Here is a 22,736-nt window from a genome sequence, read left to right on the forward strand (position 1 = left end):
GAAAGCCCAGAAATAAATCCACTCATTTATGGTCACTTGATTTTTGACAAAGGTGCCAAGAACACACAATGTGGCAAGAACAGCCTCTTCAATAGAAGATATCCAGATGCAGAAGAATGAAACTGGATCCTTATCTCATACCATATATGAAAATCAGCTGAAAATACTTTAAAGACTTAAATTATAAAACTACAAACAAGGGAGGGAAGCACCACAATACTGGTCTGGGCAATATTTTTTTGGATATGACCTGAAAGCACAAGCAACAAAAACAAAAACTGGCAAATGGGACTGCATTAAATGAAAAAGCTTTTGAAAAGAAAAAAAAAAAAAATTCACACGTATATATTAGCAAACCATATATTTGATAAAGAATTTATATTCAAAGTATATAATAAACTTAACTCAAAGGCAAGAAAACAACCTGATTAAAAGAGGCAAAGGACCTGTCATGATTAATTTTAGGTGTCCATCTGACTGAATTAAAGGATACTTAGATAGCTGGTATTGCATTATTTTTGTAGAAATCTATGAGGATGTTTCTGGAGGAGACTGGCATGTGAGTCATGGACTGAGTGGGGAAGATCTGCCCTCATTGTGGGCAGGTCTGGATGGAACAAAAAGGTGAAGGAAAAAAAAAAATCACAAATAATAAGTGAAGTGATGGATATATTAGCTTGATTTAATCATCCTACATTGTATACATATACCAAAATATTACATTGTACTCTACAAATATATACAATTATGATTTGGCAATTAAAACTAATATTAATAATAAAAAGCAGAGGTGATGCCATCTATGACTGGACAACTGTAATCATCAAATGCAATCCAACTGTTCGGTAGGCTAGTGTTTAGAATTTCTATTCCAAAAGTACTGCTGGAATATAAAAGAAAATTACCATTTCACAAAATATGTAATGTCTAAGAGTCTGATAACATTCAGTGGAATGTCAGCTGCTCCAATCAATAAAATTCTTAATGCTGTATACAAAGTTTTGTTGTTGTTGTTGTTTTTAATTCCCTGTTTGAGTTTAGGAGACAGTCTGCAGTGAACAAAGGGGCTGGAATTCTCAGGACAGAGCCAACAGAGGAGAAAGTAGTACATGGAGAGACTCCCAAAGATCTTCAGAATCTCCCCTTAGTACTCAACTGAGTACCGAGTGGGAAAGGAGTGTAAGAATACTACTTGAAGCTGGTGAAAGAGACAGCAGTGTTTTTCAACCTTTTCTTCCTTACTACTCTTTTCTGACAGTTTTTCCTAATCATTCCCCATGAAATCTTAATATCGCTGTATTTCTAAGTTATGCATTTTGGCCCTTTAGAGGGCCACAAATCATTGGAATATGTAAGATTTTTCATATACATACATACCCACAAAGAATCGATTTCCTCTCAATTAGGAGTAATATCACCTCCAACGAGAACGATGGATCACAGAGAACAGAGTGTTCTGTTCCAACTAGCCAGTTAGGGAAAACTACTAATTCCTGGAACATGGAGTAGAGTACTCGGCAGAAACTTGTTTCAGTAGTGGAGAATTATTAGGCTACTTTAAAATTAAATGAAATGCCATTTACATTAGGATAAAAAATTATAAAATACAGATAAATCTGGCAAAAGACATTTATAATGAAATTACAAAATATTGGTGAGAGAAATAAGCTTTGTTATATACTTTGCATCATACACAAATACTAAGTCAAAATAGACAGCACATTTAAATGTGTGAACTCTGAAAGAGTCAATCCTTCAAGAGGAATCCTGAGTGGCTAAGTGGAACTAAATTTGAAATAGAGTCAAGCAGCCATTTGGTAATTAGAGGTTACACACATACTGAGTGTTCAGGGAAAAATGCCATACTCACTAAACTTTGGGACTTTCATAGTTGTCTGTTCTTGTGTATGCTACCTGAATCAATCAATAGACTGTGATCTGTGCCGAACCATAAGAACTCAACAAGTTTCAAACAATCAGAACTAACTGAGTTTGCATCCCTCATTTGTACAAGCAGATCAGAGTGGGAACCAGGGCAAGATCTTTTGCTATAAAAGACAAATTTTCTCTTCGTTCTCTGAGAACACACCTTTGTTTTGTACAGAAGGCTGCATTTTCCTGGTGTACAAACTGTTAGCTGGCATAAAGCCTCTTTCCTGTTTGAAAGAAAATCCTTTTCAGTGGATTTGTTGATAAATGTGAAACTTAAAACTATAAAACTTCTAGAAGATATGAGCAAAACAACATGACAATGGGACAGTTTTTCTTAAGATACAACACCAAAACCAAGATCTATAAAAGAATAAATTGATAAATGTGGATGTCATCAAAATAAAACTTGAGCTTTTCAAAAACACTCTTAAGAGAATGAAAACACAGCCACAGATCGAGGATTTGTTTCCAGAACATACAAATAAGAACTCTGAAAACTCAAGAGTAGGAAAACAATCCAATTAAAAAAACGTGCAAGAACATTTGAAAAGACATTTCACCAAAGATATATGGACTGACAAGATCACGAAAAGATGCTCAACATCATTCATCATTACAGAAATACAAATTAAGACCAAATTGAGATGTAACTATTGTTAAAATGTTTAAGATTTTAAAAGACTGATTATACGAAATATTTGTAAGAATGTTGAAAATTTAGGATTCTCATATCCTGCTGGTGAGAACGTAAAATGATGCAATCAGTTGGGAAACAGTTGGTCAATTTCTTAAAAAGTTAAGCATGCATATTCAACCATTCCACCACTAGACATTTACACAAGAGAAAAAAAAGCATACATTCATACAGGACTTGTACAAAGATGTTCACAGTATGTGTAACTGTAACAGATGAAACAGAGAAGCACCTAAATGTTTACGAGAGGAGTGGATAAACAAATTCTGTATATCGTTACAATGGAATACTACTCAGCAACAGAAAGGAATAAGCTATTAATGCATGCCACAACCTAGATGAATCTCAAAATAATTATGCTGAATGAAAAAAGCAGAAGAAATATTTTAAGTAATAATGACTCAGAGTTTCCCCCAAATGAACGTCAGACAACAAACCACAGATCCAGGAGAACACTAACAGAAAAAATATCCCCCAAAATACATCAAGGCATATCATATTTAAATTGCAGAAAATCAAAGATAAATACAACTCTGAAAGAAGCCAGAGGAAAAAAACTTTACCCACACAGGGGCTAAGATAATAATTATGTCTGACTACGCCTCAGGAGCCATGAAAGCAAGAAAAGAGTGCAGAGAAATATTTAAAGCATTGACAGAAAAAAAAATAGCACCAACCTAGAATTCTGGTACCCTGGGAATTGCCTCAAAAGTAAAGAATAAATACTTTCTCAGACAAACAAAAATTGAGAGAATTTGTCAGCTGAACTTCTCTCTTGGAAGAAAAATGTTATAGTCAGAAACTCAGATCTACACAGAAAAGGAAGGACATCAAAGAAGGAGTAAGTTAAATAAAAACATTTTATTTTGAATTGATCTAACAGACAATAGTTTGTTCAAAATAATGGCAGCAATATAATGACAAATGCTCACATATATGTGCTTATGTATGCTTATATGTAAGTGTAAGGAATGACAGCAGTGATACAAGGAATGATAAGGAGGAATTAGGATTCTTTTTTGTTAGATCCTCATACCACTGTGAGGTGGTATAGTGTTGACAGATGTCCATTAGATTAATATGCATACTGTAGACTGTAAGGCATCTACTTAAAAAAAAAAAGAGGTATAACTGATACACTAAGAAAGGAGAGAAAATATAATCACATGAAATGCTCAATTAAAACCACAGAAGGCAGAAGAATGGACGATCAATAGGAACAAAAACCAATGGTAACAAAAACAAAACAGTAACAAAAATGTTAAACAGTAATCCACCTATAACAAGAATCACTCTCAATGTCAATAGTCTAAAAACACCAATTAAAAGACAAAAATTGTCAGACTCGATCAAAAAACAATATCCAAGTATATACTGTCTGTAAAAAACCTTTTAAAACACACAGATGCAAATAGTAGGTTAAAAGTAAATGAATGGAGAGGATTCTGAGGACACGGCAGAGTAGGAAGCACCAGGAATCTGTCTCCCCAACTAGAAAATAATTCCACTGGCAGAATCTGTCCAATATAACTATTTTGGAACTCTGTGGTATAATGAAGGCTTGCTACTTTCAAGGAAAGACTCAGAGGGGTAAATTATGATTTATTGTGGTCATGGTAAATTGCAATTAATTTTGGTCAATTTCAGTTCTAAGCACAGTAGCAGCTACCCATAATCCACATCTCAGCCCCATGGCATGTACCTGTGCCCAAACTATCATAAAAATGCAAAACTATAAAACTCCTGGAAGATAAAATAGAAAATCCAGATGACCTTGGGTTTGGGGATGACCTTTTAGATACAATACCAAAGGCATGCTCAATGAAAAAGAATCAATAAGCTGTGACTTCGTTAAAATTAAAAAGTTCTGCTCCGCAAAAGACATTGCCAAAGAATGAAAAGGCAGCCTGGGAGAAAATACTTACAAAAGACCTATCAGATAAAGAACTGTTATCCAAAATCTGCAAAGAAATCTCAAAACCTAACAAGAAGAAACACAAACCTGTTTAAAAAACAGACCAAGGACTTTAACAGACATTTTGCCAAAGAAGATAGACAGATGGCAAATAAGCATATGAAAAGATACTCCACATCATGTCATCAGGGAATTGCAAATCAAAACAACAATAAGACACCACTACGTACCTATTAGAATGGTCAAAATCCAGAACACTGATAACACCAAATGCTGGCAAGGATATGAAACAATAAAGACTCTCATTTATACCTGCTGTGTGTGCACACTGGTAAACAGCCAGTTTGACAGGTTTTTTAACAAAACTAGACATATTCTTACCTTATGATCCTGCAATCATGTTATTTGATTTTACCCAAAGAAGCTGAAAATATACGTCCCAACAAAAACTTGCACATGGAAGTTTATAGTAGCTTTATTCATAACCGCCAAAACTTGGAAGCAACCAAGATGCCCTTAAGTGAGTGAATGGATAAACTGTGGTACATTCAGACAATGGATTAAAAAGAAATGAGCTACCAAGCCATTAAAAAAAATAGAAGAAACTTAAATGCATACTGCTAAGTGAAAGAAGCCAACCTGAAAAGGGTACTTATGATTCCAACTATATGACATTTTGGAAAAGGTAAAACTATGGAGACAATTTTTAAAAAATTACCAGGGACTGGGGGGAAGAATGAATAGAAGGTGCACAGAGGATACGGCAGTGAAACTACTCTGTATGAAACTATAATGGTGGATACATGTCATTATATATTTGTCCAAACTCATTCAATGTATAATAACAGGAGTGAATCCTAATGTAAACTCTGGTTTTTGAGCTATAATGATATATATTAATGTAGGTACATCAATTTTAACAAATGTACCACTCTAATGGGAAATGTTGATAATGGGGAAGGCTATTCATTTGTGGTGGCAGTAAAGTGTATGAGAAATGTCTGTATCTTCCTCTCAACACTGCTGTGAATTTAAAACTGCTCTACAACATAAAATCTATTACAAAAAAAGAGCCAGACAAAAAAAATGACATATTGTGTAATTCCATTTATATAACATTCTAGGAAAAAACAAAATGTACAAACCAGGTTAGTAATTACCAAGGGAGAGGAGGGAGGAAGGGATTTCCAAGGGGCAAATGGAGTCCTTTGGGAACCATAGAAATGTTAACTATCTTGACTGTGGTGATGGTTTCAGAGGTGTATGCATGTATCAAAACTTAAGAAATTTTACACTTTACATATATGTAGTTTATTATACATCAATTGTATCTCAATAAAAGTGTTTAAAAAAATAAGACTGAGGCACTAGCTGAGACCTTTCAGACCAAAGTTACTTCATTTCAGTATGAAATTTAGGACATAATTTCTCATATTTTTGCTATACCATATAACTATCAATATCTGTATAAGTAATCATCAGCATTATTTCTGAGTATGCAAGTATTGATACTTGAGCTTTATAGAAAATGCCAGTATTTACCTTCCACCAATTCATATAAACATATGCACTAAAATTGCTTTAAACACTGAACCTAGAGGAAAGGTAGTCTATGAAGTTAATAATATATTTAATAACAGATAATAAATACATTTAAAATTTTTTGCTCGTCCACTGAAGTAGAATTTTTGTTAACTTGATGAAAAGATCCCATTTATTACCAATGAAGAGGGTTAATAATAACCCAAATGCCCTCTAAGAGGGAACTAGTTCTGCTAGTTAAATAAATTATTCTATGAAATACAGTTATAAAGAATGAGGAGTCTCTATAGACTAATATGGACTGACTCCTAAAATACACTGGGAATGAAAAAGGAAAATGCAGAACTCATGTATAACATGCTTACTAAAAATAAATACCTGAGTGGAATACAAATTTCTGTATTTTGAACCTCCAAAAACTGCTGGTTCCAGTGGATAATACCTTCTTTGTTTCAGGACCACCATAGTAATCATTTAGTCATAGTGACATAGGACATATACTTGGTTATGGATCTTGGGACCAACCTCAACACTGATGAAGATAATTTACAAATTTGAAACTGGAATCTAGAGGCACTGGCCACACAGAGCTGGAGGGAGGTGTCATTTCTCTCCTGGGAGAAAGCTGAGTTGGTTCTTGTCCCATGCCTGCCCCCACCTTCACTCCACGTTCCATACAAGCCAGCTGAAAGCTGGGTAGATACACCTGAGATGGGGATGGAGGGTTGTGGGCTCCAACACTAGTTACTGTGAATAGCTATAAGAAAAGACCATGTACACACATATGGTTTTAGGACAGAGAGTGCACACAACCTCAAGTAATGAGTGAAGAGATTTTTTAAGAGCTCAGAAACATCAACAGCTTGGTGTATTGACAGGCAGCAGAAGCAACGTGTGGCCACTAAGAAAGACTTGTTCAAGATTAGACTGCTTCTTGCTAATTTTCAGAAAAGACTGTATTTGCTGAGCACTTCATCTGAAAAATGTAAAATGAACATCATTTCAATGATCTCAGAAAGCAGTTTTGAGAACTTAAGGGATAATAATAATTTGGAGGACTACTTTTGCAATTCATTTTTGAATAATAAGGTACATCTAAATTCAGAAGCCAATAAGCAGAATATACAAGGTAACACTTTCAAAAATATTAAGTTATATGCCACATCTAAGATCTACCACTTAGCTCTTAAATCAGCTCTTTAGAGTTTAAAAAGGGTTGCTCATAATCTCAGCCTTCCTATGTTTAAACACTAAAAACAGTTTGGCTGGATCCTTGTGTAATACTACTTTGACATTTTTATGTACCGAAAAATATGGCACTAAAAGAGGCTTGTGTCTTATTTGTCTCATCACTTGTTTGCAATGATAAAATGTAACAGCAGCACTTGGTATTATAAAAATTACGATTATCTTTGTATCACAGCTTAAAAGGTGGGAGTTCATAGGGCACAGACATAACTATTTTAGGGAGAAAAATCCATTTTTCAACTGTTATTGCTTTATAATACTATTTGGCAGAAGAAAAAATATTTCTCTCTCAACAATATGCTTTATTTCTCCAGTTACTATTAAGTTGGACATGGGTTCAAATTCCCATTCTGCTATACTAATTCTGCAGAAGGTTAATTTTCATGAATTTTAGTAGAAACGTTAACCTGTCAATTTTACAAAACTGTTGTACAAGTTAAATTGAGTAATATAAAATGGCTTATGCCTATGTCTGTCTCAAAAGTAAAGTTCTACAATTAACACCAATTTTAACACTCAATAAAAAATTTATATTTGTAGAAAATAATTTTCTTATAAAGAAGAATCAAAGTTGTCCTCTAAAATGTGGTATCATTAATATTTCAGATTAACTTATTTGGGTTCTACAACATGGCATTAAGTTCTAGTAAATCTTAGGGAAAGGCATGTATTATTTTGGTCACAAAAATCTAGAAACACAAATGAAAGCTTTTGGGCAAAAGCAGGAGGTCACTGAAAGTCATTTAGAATTTTTACAGTGTCCTGAATTTGGAGTGGGGAAAGACTGTGAAGATCATTAATGTAACCCTACACATTTACCAAAAGACAAAAAAAAAAAAAAAGAAAAGTGAGGGCTGAAGTTAACAGGATTCACTCAACTTATATAGCCAATAAGGCTAAGAAGATATGAAAATCTAGGTCTTTCAACTTAGAGTCCAACTGTTCTTCACGTTCTATGTAACACTCTGCTTTTAAAACATTTTGATTTTAATAGGCATTTCCCCTTTTATGGTTTACAGTGCTTCTTCCACATCCAGGTGACTTATTTTTCCAAAATTTTGCTATTTCAACAGTTTTTAGGCAACTAATAACCTTCCTGTTAGGTTTCTATCCAAATAACTATTTTCCCTTTCTTCCTTCTTATGAAAATCCTGATTTACTTCTGAATTTGGCAATATATTCAATGAAGTCCACTGAAGCCCTATTCTTGCTCCAGGGGATGAACCAGGTGATGAACCAAGACTGATCTAGCAAAAAGCGAATCCCATTCTGCTTTGCTGGTGAATTAGTTTAGAGTAGTCTTGTAACCAATGGAACCTTAGGAAGGAATTCTGTGAGGACTCTTGAAGAGATGTTTTCTCCTCTTTAAAAAAAAAAAAAAAGAAAAGAAAATGTACAGGACAGTCTCTTTTCAAATGTCTTTGGTTGTTTCTCGTAAGTACGTGATGCAGCAGTCATCTCTTTATTATGAGAAAGCCAAGAGTTTCACAGAGAAGCTCACCCAGAGCTCTGACATTGCTGTTTTAAACAACCCCAAATTACCATGCTCCAGGTTAAATTATTACACAAGCAAAAAACCTCTATTTATTCAGGTAGTCAATTATTATATCTGTGGCCAAAATCTGCCAAATATAAAACTCTAGTATTTGCTAATGAAACTATGTTACATGACTTCTACCATAGAAGACTTCATGTCATACCAAATAATATGAATGTATAATTTTTTTAAATTAAAGTTTGTTAAAAATCTATTAGGGAAACAAAAAGTTGACTTAAAAAAATAAAATTGACAAACCTTTAGCCAGACTAAGAAAAAAACAGAAGACGATCCAAATAAAATCAGAAATGAAAAAGGAGACATTATGACTTACAATGCAGAAATCCAAAGGCTTGTTAGTGGTTATTGTAAGCAACTATATATGCTGATAAACTGAAAAATGTACAAGAAATGGACAAATTCCTAGACACATACAACCTACCAAGATTGAAACAAGGAAATCCAAAACCAGAACAGACCAGTAACAAGTAATGAGATCAAAGCTGTAATAAAAAGTCTTCTAGTAAAGAAAAGGCCAGGACACAATGGCTTCACTGCTGAATTCTACCAAACATTTAAAGAAGAACTAATACCAGTCCTACTCAAAATATTCCAAAAAATAGAGGAAGGAATACTTCCAAATTCATTCAAGGCCAGTATTATCCTGATACCAAAACCAGACAAAGACACATCAAAAAAAGAAAACTACAGGCCAGTATCACTGATGAATATTAATGCAAAAATCCTCAACAAAATACTAGCACAACTGAATTCAACAATAAATTAGAAAGATCACGCATCATGATCAAGTGGGATTTATCTGTGGGATGCAAGGATGGTTCAAAACACAAAATCAATTAACATGATATATCATATCAAAAAAATAAAGAATAACCATATGATCATTTCAATTGATGCTGAAAAAACATTTGATTAAAAAATTAAATATCCCTTCATGATAAAATCCCTCAAAAAACTGGATATGGAAGGAACATACCTCAACACGATAAAAGCCACATATGACAGATCCACAGCTAGGATCATGCTGAATGGGAAAAACTGAAAATCTTTCGTCTAAGCCCTGCAACACAACAAGGATGCCCACTGTCACCACTGTTATTTAACATAGTACTGGAAGTCCTATCTAGCTCAATCAGACAAGAGAAAGATATAAAGGGCATACAAATTGGGAAGGAAGAAGTCAAATTATACCTGTTTGTTGGTGATACAATCTTATATTTGGAAAAACCTAAACATTCCACAAGAAAACTAGAACTGATAAATTCAGTAAAGTTCCAGAATACAAAATCAATGTACAAACATCACTCACTAGCATTTCTATATGCCAACAGTGAACAATGTGAAAAAGAAACTAAAAAGTAATCCTGTTTACAATAGCCATACATAAAATTAAATACTTATGAATTAACCAAAGAAGTAAAAGATCTGTATAATGGAAACAATAAAACACGAATGAAGAAAATTGAAGAGGACACCAAAAAATGGAAAAATATTCCATGTTCATGAATTGGACGAATCAATACTGTTAAAATGTCCTGGCAATCTACAGATTCAATGCACTCCCAATCAAAATACCAATGGAATTCTTCACAGGAATAGAAAAAAATACTAAAATTTATGTGGAACCAGAAAACACCCAGAATAGCCAAAGCTACGCTAAGCAAAAAGAACAAAACTGGTGGAATCCCATTATCTAACTTCAAATTATGCTACAGAGCTATCGTAACCAAAACAGCATGGTACTGTCATAAAAACAGACACGTGTACCAATAGAACAGAATAGAGAACCCAAAAACAAATCCAAACACCTACAGCAAAATTTTTGACAAAGGTGCCAAGAACATATACTGGGAAAAGATAGTCTCTTTAATAAATGCTGCTGGGAAACTGGATAACCACATGCAAAATCATTAAACTAGACCCCTATCTCTTGCCATATACAAAATTCAAATCAAAATGCATTAAATACTTCAAACTGAATCTAATACAAGAAAACACAGGGGAAAATCTCCAGGACATTAGTCTGGGCAAATACTTCTTGAGCAAGAGCTCACCAGCACAGGCAACCAAAGTAAAAATGGACAAATGGGATCACATCAAGTTAAAAAGCTTCTGCGCAGCAAAGGAAGTAATCAACAAAGTGACGAGACAACCCACAGAACGAGAGAAAACATTTGCAAACTACCCCTCTGACAAGGGACTAATAACCAGAATATAAGGAGCTCAAACAACTCTACAGGAAAAAACCTAATAATCTGATAAAAAATGGGCAAAAGATCTGAATGGACATTCCTCAAAAGAAGACACACAAATGGTGGAAAAAGTTCTCAACATCACTAATCATCAGATATGCAAAACTCAACGAGATATCATCTTGTCCCAGTTAAAATGGCTTTTATCCAAAAGTCAGGCAGTAACAAATGCTGGTGAGGATGTAAAGAAAAGGGAACCCTTGTACACCATTGGTGGGAATGTACAACCACTATGGAGAATAGTTTGGAGGTCCCCCAAAAAACTAAAAATAGAGCTACCATATGATCCAGCAATCCCACTGCTGGGTATATATCCAAAATAAAGGAAATCAGTATATCGAAGCGATATCTGCACTCCTATGTTTGTTGCAGCACTGTTTACAATACCTAACATTTGGAGGCAACCTAAGTGTCCATCAACAGATGAATGGATAATGAAAATGTGGTACATATACACAATGGAGTACTTGTCAGCCCTAAAAAAAGGAGACCCAGTCATTTGCAACAACAGGGATAGAATTGGAGATCATTATGTTAATCAAAATAAGGCAGGCACAGAAAAACAAACATCACATGTTCTCACCTACTTGTGGGATCTGAACATGAAATCAACTGAACTCATGGACATAACAGAAGGATGGTTACTGGAGGCTGGGAAAGGGTAGTGGGGGGTTGAGTGGCAGGTAGGGATGGTTAATGGGTACAAAAAAATAGAATAAGACCTACTATTTGATAGCACAATAGGGTGACTATAGTCAATAATAATTGTATATTTTAAAATAACTTAAATAATGTAATTGGAATGTTTGTAACTCAAAGGATAAATGCTTGAGGGGATGAATACCTCATTCTTCATGATGATTATTTCACATTACATGCCTGTACCAAAACATCCCATGTACCCCATAAATATAGACACCTACTATGTACCCAGAAATTTTTTTAAAACCCACTAAAATAAAAAAAAAAATCTATTAGGTGTGTTACTAAGAAAGGTGCTGTTTAGTGGTCTACAATATTCAAAACTTCAGGGTGTGACTAAAGAAACTAATCTAAAATTATACAGTGACTATTTAATGGTAGAGAAATAAATCTGAACTTATATCCATTTTAAAAATGTATAAAAACAACTTCAAAAAACTTAAGAGAAACCTGAGTTTCAAAAAGTCCAATGTTATTCTCCAAATACTTATTTAAATAAATTTACTTTGGAAAAACACCACTGTCACACTGACATAAAGCTTAAAAATATTTTATTACCTATTAAAGTCAGTGCATTTAACACCCATTGCCTTTCAAAACCCCATATGATTCCTTATCAAACAAAATCAGATGATATTTACCATCTTAAATTCAAATAATGGCCAAAAAGTTAACAAATCTTGACTTTAAGGCAACACTCTGAACTACTAAGAAAGGGTCACGAGAGAAAAGGCCTAAAAGCAATCATAAAAGTTGTTGTCAAAAACCTTTGTATCACTGAAGACAATCGTCAAAGAGTCACTCTCAAGAAAGGCCTACTGATGAGTGAGCTGATGCTCTCAATGACTCTGAATATTTTTTTAATTTAGGATAAATTGATTAAATATAACATAAAAGTAATATTAGCTACAATAAACTTTGTCATGATGGAGAAATTAGCCCTGGTAAATGGAATTATAGTTCAAACTTTCTAATCAAGGTAGTATTTGTCAGTACTATTAAAATAAAACCAAAATAACAAGAAAACCTTAGCAGTTAAATGGAAAACATGTTTTCCACCTTTTCATGCGTCTATACCCCTTGAGCTATTTTCTAGGAAACGCATACTCTTCAGTATACCCTGGGTAAAGTAACCAGACACTTCATTTAAAACAAATAAATCATGGCCCGGCACAGTGCCTCACGCCTGTAATCCCAGCACTTTGGGAGGCCAAGGCGGGCAGATCACCTGAGATCAGGAGTTTGAGACCAGCCTGGCCAACATGGTGAACGAAACCCTGTCCCTACTAAAAACACAAAAATTAGTCGGGCATGGTGGCAGGTGCCTGTAATCCCAGCTACTCGGGAGGTTGAGGCAGGAGAATCATTTGAACCCAGGAGGCAGAGGTTGCAGTGAGCTGAGATCATGCCACTGCACTCCAGCCTGGGCAACAGAGCCAGACTCTGTCTCTAAATACATACATACATCCTGAATTAGGTGCATGTGTCCAACTAAATATAAACTTGAAGGCAATTCACTTAGAAGAAGTTTTAAAAAATACATAATGATAGCATTCTGTTCATTACCCAATGTTAAAATTAACAACAGTTTTAGCCAATGATTCAAATCTACTCAGATAATTCATTATTTTAAAAATAAGGTAAAACCTTTTTGTATCTACCTAACATTAAGTGGTCACCGCAGTATTATATTAAAAAAAAAAAGAGGAGGAAAGATGAGAGTTAAAAATGAGCTTGCAACGGGTGCTTTCTTAAAACCTAAAACCACAATCATTTCTAGGTCTTGGTGTTGCCACAGTGACTTTGTGAATCATATGACTTTTCACCCCCTCCATAACTCAGGGGTACATTTGTTTCTGGTAAAAATATATACATTAGTGGATGTAATTTTGTTAGAGTACATAATGTACTTTCAGCCACAATTTAGTAAACCAAATACTGGCCACTGAAAAAACATACAGAGAGAGAAAATTATCCATATATCCACCTTTCTAAAACTGTCCATCATGTCAGCACTGAACATACTACCGTGTCTTTAAGTCTGAAAACTTTTCGAACAATGACTTTACTGAAAACCTAATCTGATAAAAATTAATCAAGCATCATTGTAAAACACCATGATTATTTACAAAAAGCAAATCTGATCTTATATTTAGATATACACTTAAAAGAATCCTCATTTGAAATGCACAGTTAAGTATTTAATGGTGAAGTATCATGATTTCTGCAACTTACTACATATACATGTAAAAGTTGTATATTAATAAATAGAGAAAGCAAATGTGGCAAAATGTTATCAATATCAAAAGTAAGTGAAAGGTATATGGGTAGTCAGCGTGTTTTTTTTTTTTTAACTTTCCTGTGTTTGAAAAATTTCAAAGTAAAAAGCTGGGAGAATAAAAGACCCCTACTGGCTGTTACTGCCCTGAGTATATGTCCAATGTTTTCCCTTTTGCCTCAATACCTTCCTGCCCTCATTTAAAACAACTGTTACAGAGTTATATTATGTCTTGTAAACAAAAATCACAATTCTAGGAAAGAATTTCAAAAAGCAGTTTTAAAGGCTGGCATCAGTGAATTAACTGTTTTACCTGAAAGTTAACATCTTCTTTCTTAAATATTAGTGCTCGAACTTCATCGGGATCTCCGTTAAATATAGCTTGCACCAGTGATGGCTAAAATATAAGAAAGTAATAAAAACATTAGACTCATCCATGTGGGGTGACTAAGGATATTTATACATAGTTTCTGAATCTAAAGTTTTCTTCCTTGTAGCAATAATCACTTTTGACATTAGCCAGAAGTTTCATAAAACCAAATCATGTCAAAGTACAGGATTCCTACTTGGGAAAAAAAGGCCTAATTAAAAAAAAATCAATTCAGTTTGACCCAATTTAGGTAGTATAATAAACACAATCAGATTTTATTTCTTGTAAGTAGGAGCCTTTTGTTTCTGTATATGACAAAAAGAAAGACTCTTCCAAATACAAATGTGTGATCTCAACATCTACTTGTGGGACAGAACTTGTTAAGCAATTTCCAGCCCATGAAGGAAGGCTCTTTTGAAAAGGTCTGTTTGGGGCATCAAATTATCTTACATGGATTAGCATTGCACGTATAAAGATACAAATCCCGAGAAAGCAAACCTGGCAGTTGATGAAAATAGCCACTAATCAAAGACCAAAAAATACTGGACACTTAAATAACTTGAAAAGACAAACACATGCATAACTAAATATAATAATTTCTTAATCAACGACACAGCCTCTTGATAAGGTATACTATACTAGTCAAGGAGCCAGCTGACAGTAGCACTAAAACCAAGGTTAAAGAAGATAACTGAATCTCATATAAAGTCTTACATGTAAATACATAAAATTCATTACAGAAAAGGCCATGCCTTGGTGTTGCTGGGGGTAGTCAACCTTTCCTAAAATATGCAGAGTTCCTGATTCTTGTTACATCAGTTTCTGAAACCACAAAATGAAAACAGAAACGTGGTTGCCATAACTACTAATTCTCAGATTATTTTTAAAGTCTTTTAAAGAGATTAAGATATAGTAAAGACTGAAATGTTATCTCAGCATTCAAAAAAGTAAAAATGAAAAATGCATTTTATACAAAAATATAGCATCATATTTACACACGTATTGCTTTAATTTGGGTTTGTAAAGAAACTATTGGAAATTTACATCTATTCTTAAAAAACAAGATTTATACTACTAGTTCAGTAGAATATAGTAAACATATAAACTTACATATCTTACCAATACATTTCCAGAAGGTGGAGAATGTAGGGATTTATTTTCCTGTGGCAATTTAGAAATGAATGCAGGAGATTCATCTTCTACCTCCTCCAAAACAACAATACACACTCGACTCATTCGATCTTTTAAAACACTAAATTCCAAGCTATGTGATAAAAGTCACAGTTGGAAGAGCACAAGTAGTTTTTCCTCCTCTTCTGTACAACACTTACAAACATTCTCTGAACAGCACAGCTGGTTTTTTTTTTTTTTTTTAAAGTTAATAAGTACTACTGGAAAAAGTTTAAAATTATGACTACATAATTTGTAACTTCCTAAATATAACGAAATTCTATTATTTCTGTTGGATTACTGCAATACTTAAGAAGAAATTTCACACCAACATGTCAATAACTAAAACTGAGTCCAAGCTCACTTAAAAATATTTTTCCTCTACCAAAATAGTCTTATTGCTCTATCTCTGAAATTTACTTGCACAAAACAATCATTGTTTTTGGTGATACAACACCACACAATATAGAATGAAATGAGAAACAACTGCTGTGACAGAGATGATCACAGTGATACCCACTCTTGCCTGCAAGGTCATATAATTACCAGTAGATGTTTTGCTTATAATTGAAAATAAAAAATAAAATCTCACTATTCTGTTTCCACTTCTAATTTGTCTTCATTTCTTCATCACTGGTTTAATGCAGATACCATTCACAGAAAAAAAGATCTAGAGCTCAGCACAAATCCTGAAAATGAAGCTCAGAGGTTAACAATTCTTTTAGTGTTTGGGAAAAGGGCAAAAAAAAAAAAAAGAAAAAGAAAAAAAATCCACTCTGCATTAATAGCAAAGCTGCAGTACATTTACATGTGATGAGTCAGACCACAAGAGACAATATGACTCTTGGTACTAGAATACAGCTTGATTAATCCAGATTTCCCACATAATAGAAGAAACACAGTTAGCTTTATTCCCGTCGATAGCATAAGCAAGGCAGAGCGTTCATTCTTTCTCTATCAGGCAGTTGTCTGTGGCTGCTCCAGCAAAAGGGCACAGGCACCAGGCAGAAATGGTGTTAGTGGAGAATGCTAGTAGAACAAGCAGGCTGTGAAGGAATTAGAAGGCATTTGAGCTCAAATTACTGCTTCAGGCTTTTTGTTTTCTTCAAAAAAAAAAAAAAAAAAAAAAGAGGGAGAAAAAAAAACATAGTAGTTTATCATTCCAGTGTTTCCTTTGATCTCCACATGAATACAGCTTCCATTAAACAGTCTTCATTCAGAGAAAAAAACAGCAGACTGTGCATCTTCTTTGAGCCAACTACTTTATTCAATCATCTGCCTCTTTGCCAATATAGTTTCCTTCCACTGTGAAAACCGCCACAGTTATCCTTTTCAGATTTCAAATGCTTTCCTGTTCCTCAGATGATCTTGCAAAACACCACTGACATCCCCAAATGAGTAGGTCCTTAAAAAATATCTATAGAACCTCAGTATCGGTCCCACAGAAGCATTCCAACGGAGCAACAGTCTGAAGAGCAAAGACTGCAGACCTGCAGGATGAAATGCCTAGTAATGCTCACATGTTACACTTACCAGAGATCTGAGCTACTGCTCGGGATGTAACTTCCTCTAGCAGGAGAAAAAAATAGTGCATTTGGACAGCCTTCACAATTAGAAGGTTCATGCCAGTTCTGTGACTAATCCAGATCAAACTAAAAAATTCTATAACTGAAAAATGAGTGCGCTTTTAACATTTTCCACTAAAAGCCACAAGGAAATCTGGTGTACTGCCTCTGCTGACTAACAGTGGTTTTAGCAAGTAAACAATTCCAAACGGCTTAACTGCTTTCGGCTTAACTGCTTTCGTGTGTTACAATAAAGCAAATGTTTAACCCTATAATGACAGTTGCAGTAAGAATATGCCTGCAATGGACTCATAAAAAAGGTTTAAAGATGGAGAAATACTTTATGAGATCATAAAAACCATGAAATTGTTTTATTCATATTTTTACCAAATCAGTTTTAATCTGCCAGGTGTATTCTATTTTCTAGAATGCAAAGTTTAAACAAATGAAATTTAAGATTGTCTAATAATTTCTAAATTGGTGAATTTAATCAATCATTGATTCATATTTTAAAGGGAAAAGCAAAAATTTCATAATGTAGAAATCCTAACTCTAAAATTATATAAATCATTTAATTTTTCACTGAAGAAATAAAATAATCCTCCCTTCCCATTTGGATAGGGAATAAAGCCTTAAAAATCTGTTAAAGAGGTACATGAAAAAAAAATGTCCTTCGTCCTGAATTACCTATGCCAAAAGGGCACGGGATAATGCAAATAATCTCCCTCCCTATAAATTTCCCAAAGCCACAAATAAATATCAAAACCAATCATTTCATAGTTTTTTTTTTCTTCTTTCTCTGTTTACCCAACATGGGGGATATTTCTCAAGAGAAAACTTACAAAGAAAATACCATGGTCCCCCTTCAATCTGTGTTCTTCATATTAACTAGTATTTTTATTAATAAACATAATAATAAACATAATAATAGTTACTTTTGAACATCTGTGATATGCTATGTGCTGTACATTCTCATTTAATACAATAACCTTGCTATATTCCCATTATAGTGGGAAAAACAGACTCAGAAATGATGTATTTTACCCAAAGTTGTATAAATTAATAAAGTTGTGTGTTATTTCAAACACATACTCTTTCTAATGTATTCTGCTATCACTGAGTACACACACATACAGACACTCTCTTCTCCCCACTCATCTCCAGATCTTTGCAACCTATAATAACTAGCTTATAAAAGTGATCTTAACAAACAGGTAACTTAAAAGGTTGTGAAAAGTTTAGATAACAAAGGAATATACTATTTATTGCTATATTCTAAAACGAGTTATTTTTAAATGTGTACTTCAAAGCAAGTCTTAAAACCATAAAAAGAAAAAAAAACAAAAAATCCCAGCATGATACAAATATAAGAATGTCAGAATTTAAAACAAGAACCATTGAAAGCTATAAAATATATCAATCTATGGAAGAAATCTGTACCAATTAAAACATGCTAACAATTCATTAGTTATATTTTAAAATATATAAAATACTTTTATGCCAAATTAAAGGTATGTAAATATTGAACATACATCAATTATGTTATCCATCTCCACAAGGCTGAATCAAAAATATCTTAATATTTGAAATATCTGAAAGTGAAACAACTATAGTAACAATATCCTGTATTTCATCTTCAGGGTTCCCAAGCCCTCAAAGCAAAATCTGTTTTTATCTTAACAATCTTAACTTGTTCCAAAGTATCTAGTACCTAAGTTCACCTACTTAGACTTAAGCAGGTACATCCCGTTTCTTGTTCTAAGTCAACCACCACACTTAGGTCTTTTCCAACCAGAAAGCAAACTCCTTGAAGGCAGGGACTGTGTTACATACATATTGTTTCCTTCCACTTTCTTCCGCCTATAAATAATTTCATTGAAATGAATTCTATCGTCACAAGACTCTGGGAGGGTGGAGATTTATAAACAAGAATAGTGGGGGTGTGTTGGTATACATACATTTTAACCAGAAAATATAGGCGGCATTAACGTGCAACCAAGTGAGCCTCATATCTCTAATAAGTGAACAATTAAAATTTCAGAAGCTGACAGGAATAAAACAAAGGTATGGAGTGATGGTTAAAACTAAGGGCTCAGGAGTCAGCCCACCTTAAGTTCAATTCTGATTCCATCATTTCCTAGCTGTGTCCTTGGACAAACCACTTAAATTCCCTGAGCCTAAATTTCTTGACACTTATATAAGAAAAACAATAACCTGCAGAGATTTTTATGTAAGAGAATCAGTACAGTGCTTGAGAATGTAGGCTATTTTGTAGTCAAATTGCCTGAAGTTCTAATCCAGGCTTCCCACTAACCTAATTTTGGGATCCTGGGCTACTCCCTTATTTAGTAACCTCTCTGTGCTCATTTTAACATCTATTAAATGACATTAAAAGAATTTACTTCATAGTGTTGTGAAATCTAAACAAGATAACCTTATTGTTATGGATATTTGGGATAGCTGAATGATATCCCTTGTGAAGCCAGTGAGTGGATCAAAGGCTATTAAACTCCTCCTCCCCTTGACCCAGTACAAGTGAGGTAATTCAGATTAATGTCTGGAGATCCCATTCAGTTGCCAAGTCCCCAAACTTTTCAGTGGTTTCTTGAGAGTCTGCTAAAAGCTCGTTTTAGACTCTAGTAACTAGACAAGCACATACTAAGTGTTAATTGGGGAGAGGGAGCAGTAAACTTAGGCAAGAAAGACTACAGGTTCTTCCATTCTTCTACCTTCACTAGATTTTACAGTTTAGGGACTGTATAATTCCTTTGGGAAAAAGGATAGAAAGTACTAGCCCATTGTATATTATAAAATCAAAAGCAGATAAAAAATATTAAGAGAACTATGTCAGTTTTTAAATTATTTAAATTAGCAGCACTGTTTTGTGTCTTCTTCTATTGAATAAGACAGGCTCCTACCCTCAAGGAACTCACATGTTAAAGGAAAAGGAGACAAGTGAATATTCAAGAACTTAGAGAAAGTACTTCTGATAAAAAATTACTGATAAAGATTGTGCAAACTGTAAGTTCAACATTTTTTTCCACTTAGAGAAATATCAAGGGGATGTGGTTTTTTTCTTTGCTATTTATTTTTTAGGCCATATTAGATTAAGTTTTTAACAAGCTAACAAGTTCAACTCTGACAGCTTTATAATCCTTCTATTCTTTATACTAAAATGTATCCTATCAAGAGCTTACTCCTACTATTAATAGAATCACACAATGGTAAAGCTGGCTTAAACCTTTTTACTGATTATAAAAACATTAAGTCACTGGAAGATAATTTTTGGATTCCTAATTGTTACACCTGAATTTCTTTTTTTGACACAAATGATTTTTCCTTTCTGCAACAAGATCCAACCTCAACCTCACCTTTTCTCTTACACATCTGTGAACTCCATATTATCATAGAATAGAATACTCAGGGTATATTAAGTGGCTACTCTGTGCCAAGTAACAAGCTGGTCTCTGAGTATTTGAAAATAAAAAGCTTGTGGTGAAAGATGGCAAGGAAGTGGGTTCAAACAATGTTTCAGAAAACATTTCTGACAGATCAAGAATCCTCACCAATCTTCTTGAGCTATGCCTCATCTATCCATATACTTTAGGGAAAAAAAGTCTTATGAATAGAGTTAAAAGAAAATGAGGTAGAGGGTGAGGGGGGAGAAATCAAGGAATAGCTGCTTTCTAGGCTACACAAGCCAGAATCTATGCAATTACCTATGTGATTATTAGAGCCACTGCAAGAAAGTCACTAAATATTTAAAACACAACTCAAAATCCTCATAATAGATCAGATTTAACTCTCTGCAGGTAATATATTTATGATCCAGGACACTTATTTTTTATGCAGTTATAATGCCAAAATGGCCATTAACCAATACCGTTTGACAATCTCAAGTGGTTTGATCCCACTGGTACGTTACATTCATAATAATAAATTGTTAACCCTTCCAATACTAATAGTACTGTATACTGCAGATTGTTAGCACATTCTAATATTACATGCGTTTTCTGCAGAGATCTGTATTTTGTGTCCATTCCTCCAGGCTTCCGTTCCAGCTTTACAGAGCCTCACATGATAAAGACTTCATTTCTCAGCTCTCTTGTAGCTAGGAGCTACATGAAAAAGTTTGACCAAAATTTTAAGTAGGTGTTGTGTGCCTTCCAGAAATCTTTCTTAAAGACCAACTAGCATATTCAGCTTGCTTCCTGGAGCAAAGATGATTGGCCACTATCTTAAACCAAACAAGGACCACAGTCTAGTGTAGTAAAACTACAACGCTAGAAGGGAGCTGGGTCTTTGAGGACTTTGCCAAACAGAACTGCCATACAAGCCTTGGACTGTCTACTTTCTGACTTCTACATTAGAGAGAAATAAAAAGTCCTGCCTTGTTTAAGAAACTGTAATTTTGCATCTCTGGTACTCGGAGCTGAGCCTAACTCTAAATGATAATCTTACTCTTCCTTTAATTATCTATGAGTGGACATATATCCTTCCAGCCCTGTTCTTCCAACATCCATACTCCAGTACAATGTGGCTACTTAAATCTTCAATAAATAAAATGAGTTAGAAACTTGAGCTGTAACATATTGTACTAGAAACAATAATAAGAAATCTGCTGGAAAATAATTCATATTTTCCTGGATAAGCTAAGGACAATCAGAGGAGAGAGAAAGAGATGGAAACAGTTACCACAAATATTCTCAATGATCTTCAGCCACCATTTTGGTGGGTACTGTTATCAAATCTCTAAATGAGAAACAGAGGCACAGTAACATCTAGTCAGCCAATCACTCATCTGCCCCATTCATTCACCTAGTATATATTCATCTACTACGTGTCAGACTTTCTGCCAAGCTGAGAAAACAAAATTATGAAATAGTCAATCCTTGTTCTAATGAACCATACACACAAATAAATACTACATGACTGCAACTGTGATAAGTTCTCGAATAAAAAAAAATGTCTGAAAGACAAGGAACTAATGGGTGGTCCATGTGGCTGGGCAAGCAATCATGAGGGACAATATCATATGCAGTTGGAGAAGTGGGTATGGTCATGTGATAGAGAGGCCTTGTAAACCAAGTTCCAAAGTTTGTATTTTTCATTAACTGAGAGCTCATCAAAAATTTTTAATTAAGGAAGTCATGATTTGCTTTTGCTTTAAAAACATTATGTGGCTTTGATATGAAGAACGGATTAAAGGGGTAGAAGAATGGAAGCCAAAGGACTAGTTAGGAGACTACTGCAGTAATCCAACAGAGTGGGTGATCTGAATTAGGACATGACCATATAGATGGAGAGACAGAAATATATTTTAGAGGCCGGGCACGGTGGCTCACGCCTGTAATCCCAGCACTTTGGGAGGCCAAGGCGGGCGGATCACGAGGTCAGGAGTTTGAGACCAGCCTGACCAATGTGGTAAAACCCCGTCTCTATTAAAAATACAAAAATTAGCCGGGCGTGGTGGCGTGTGCCTGTAATCCCAGCTACTCAGGAGGCTGAGG

General features: G+C 34.4%; 1 protein-coding gene across 5 annotated transcripts in view; it reads right to left on the bottom strand.

Annotated features, from left to right (window-relative positions):
- ANKRD28 (ankyrin repeat domain 28) overlaps positions 1-22,736 on the bottom strand; it is a 197,664-nt gene that overhangs the window by 114,512 nt on the left and 60,416 nt on the right. For 2 of the 5 annotated variants that reach the window (XM_032144284.2, XM_032144285.2), the window contains one exon: positions 14,435-14,518. In XM_032144284.2, the coding sequence (XP_032000175.1) occupies positions 14,435-14,518 (84 nt within the window). Of the gene's footprint in view, positions 1-14,434; positions 14,519-15,205; positions 15,228-15,601; positions 17,204-22,736 lie in introns of those variants that run through there. The other 3 variants (XM_032144282.2, XM_032144281.2, XM_058433685.1) reach the window with 3 other exon arrangements.

The sequence above is a fragment of the Hylobates moloch genome, unplaced genomic scaffold, assembly GCF_009828535.3.
Source record: "Hylobates moloch isolate HMO894 unplaced genomic scaffold, HMol_V3 SCAFFOLD_22, whole genome shotgun sequence".
In the NCBI taxonomy this organism is placed as follows: Eukaryota; Metazoa; Chordata; class Mammalia; order Primates; family Hylobatidae; genus Hylobates; species Hylobates moloch.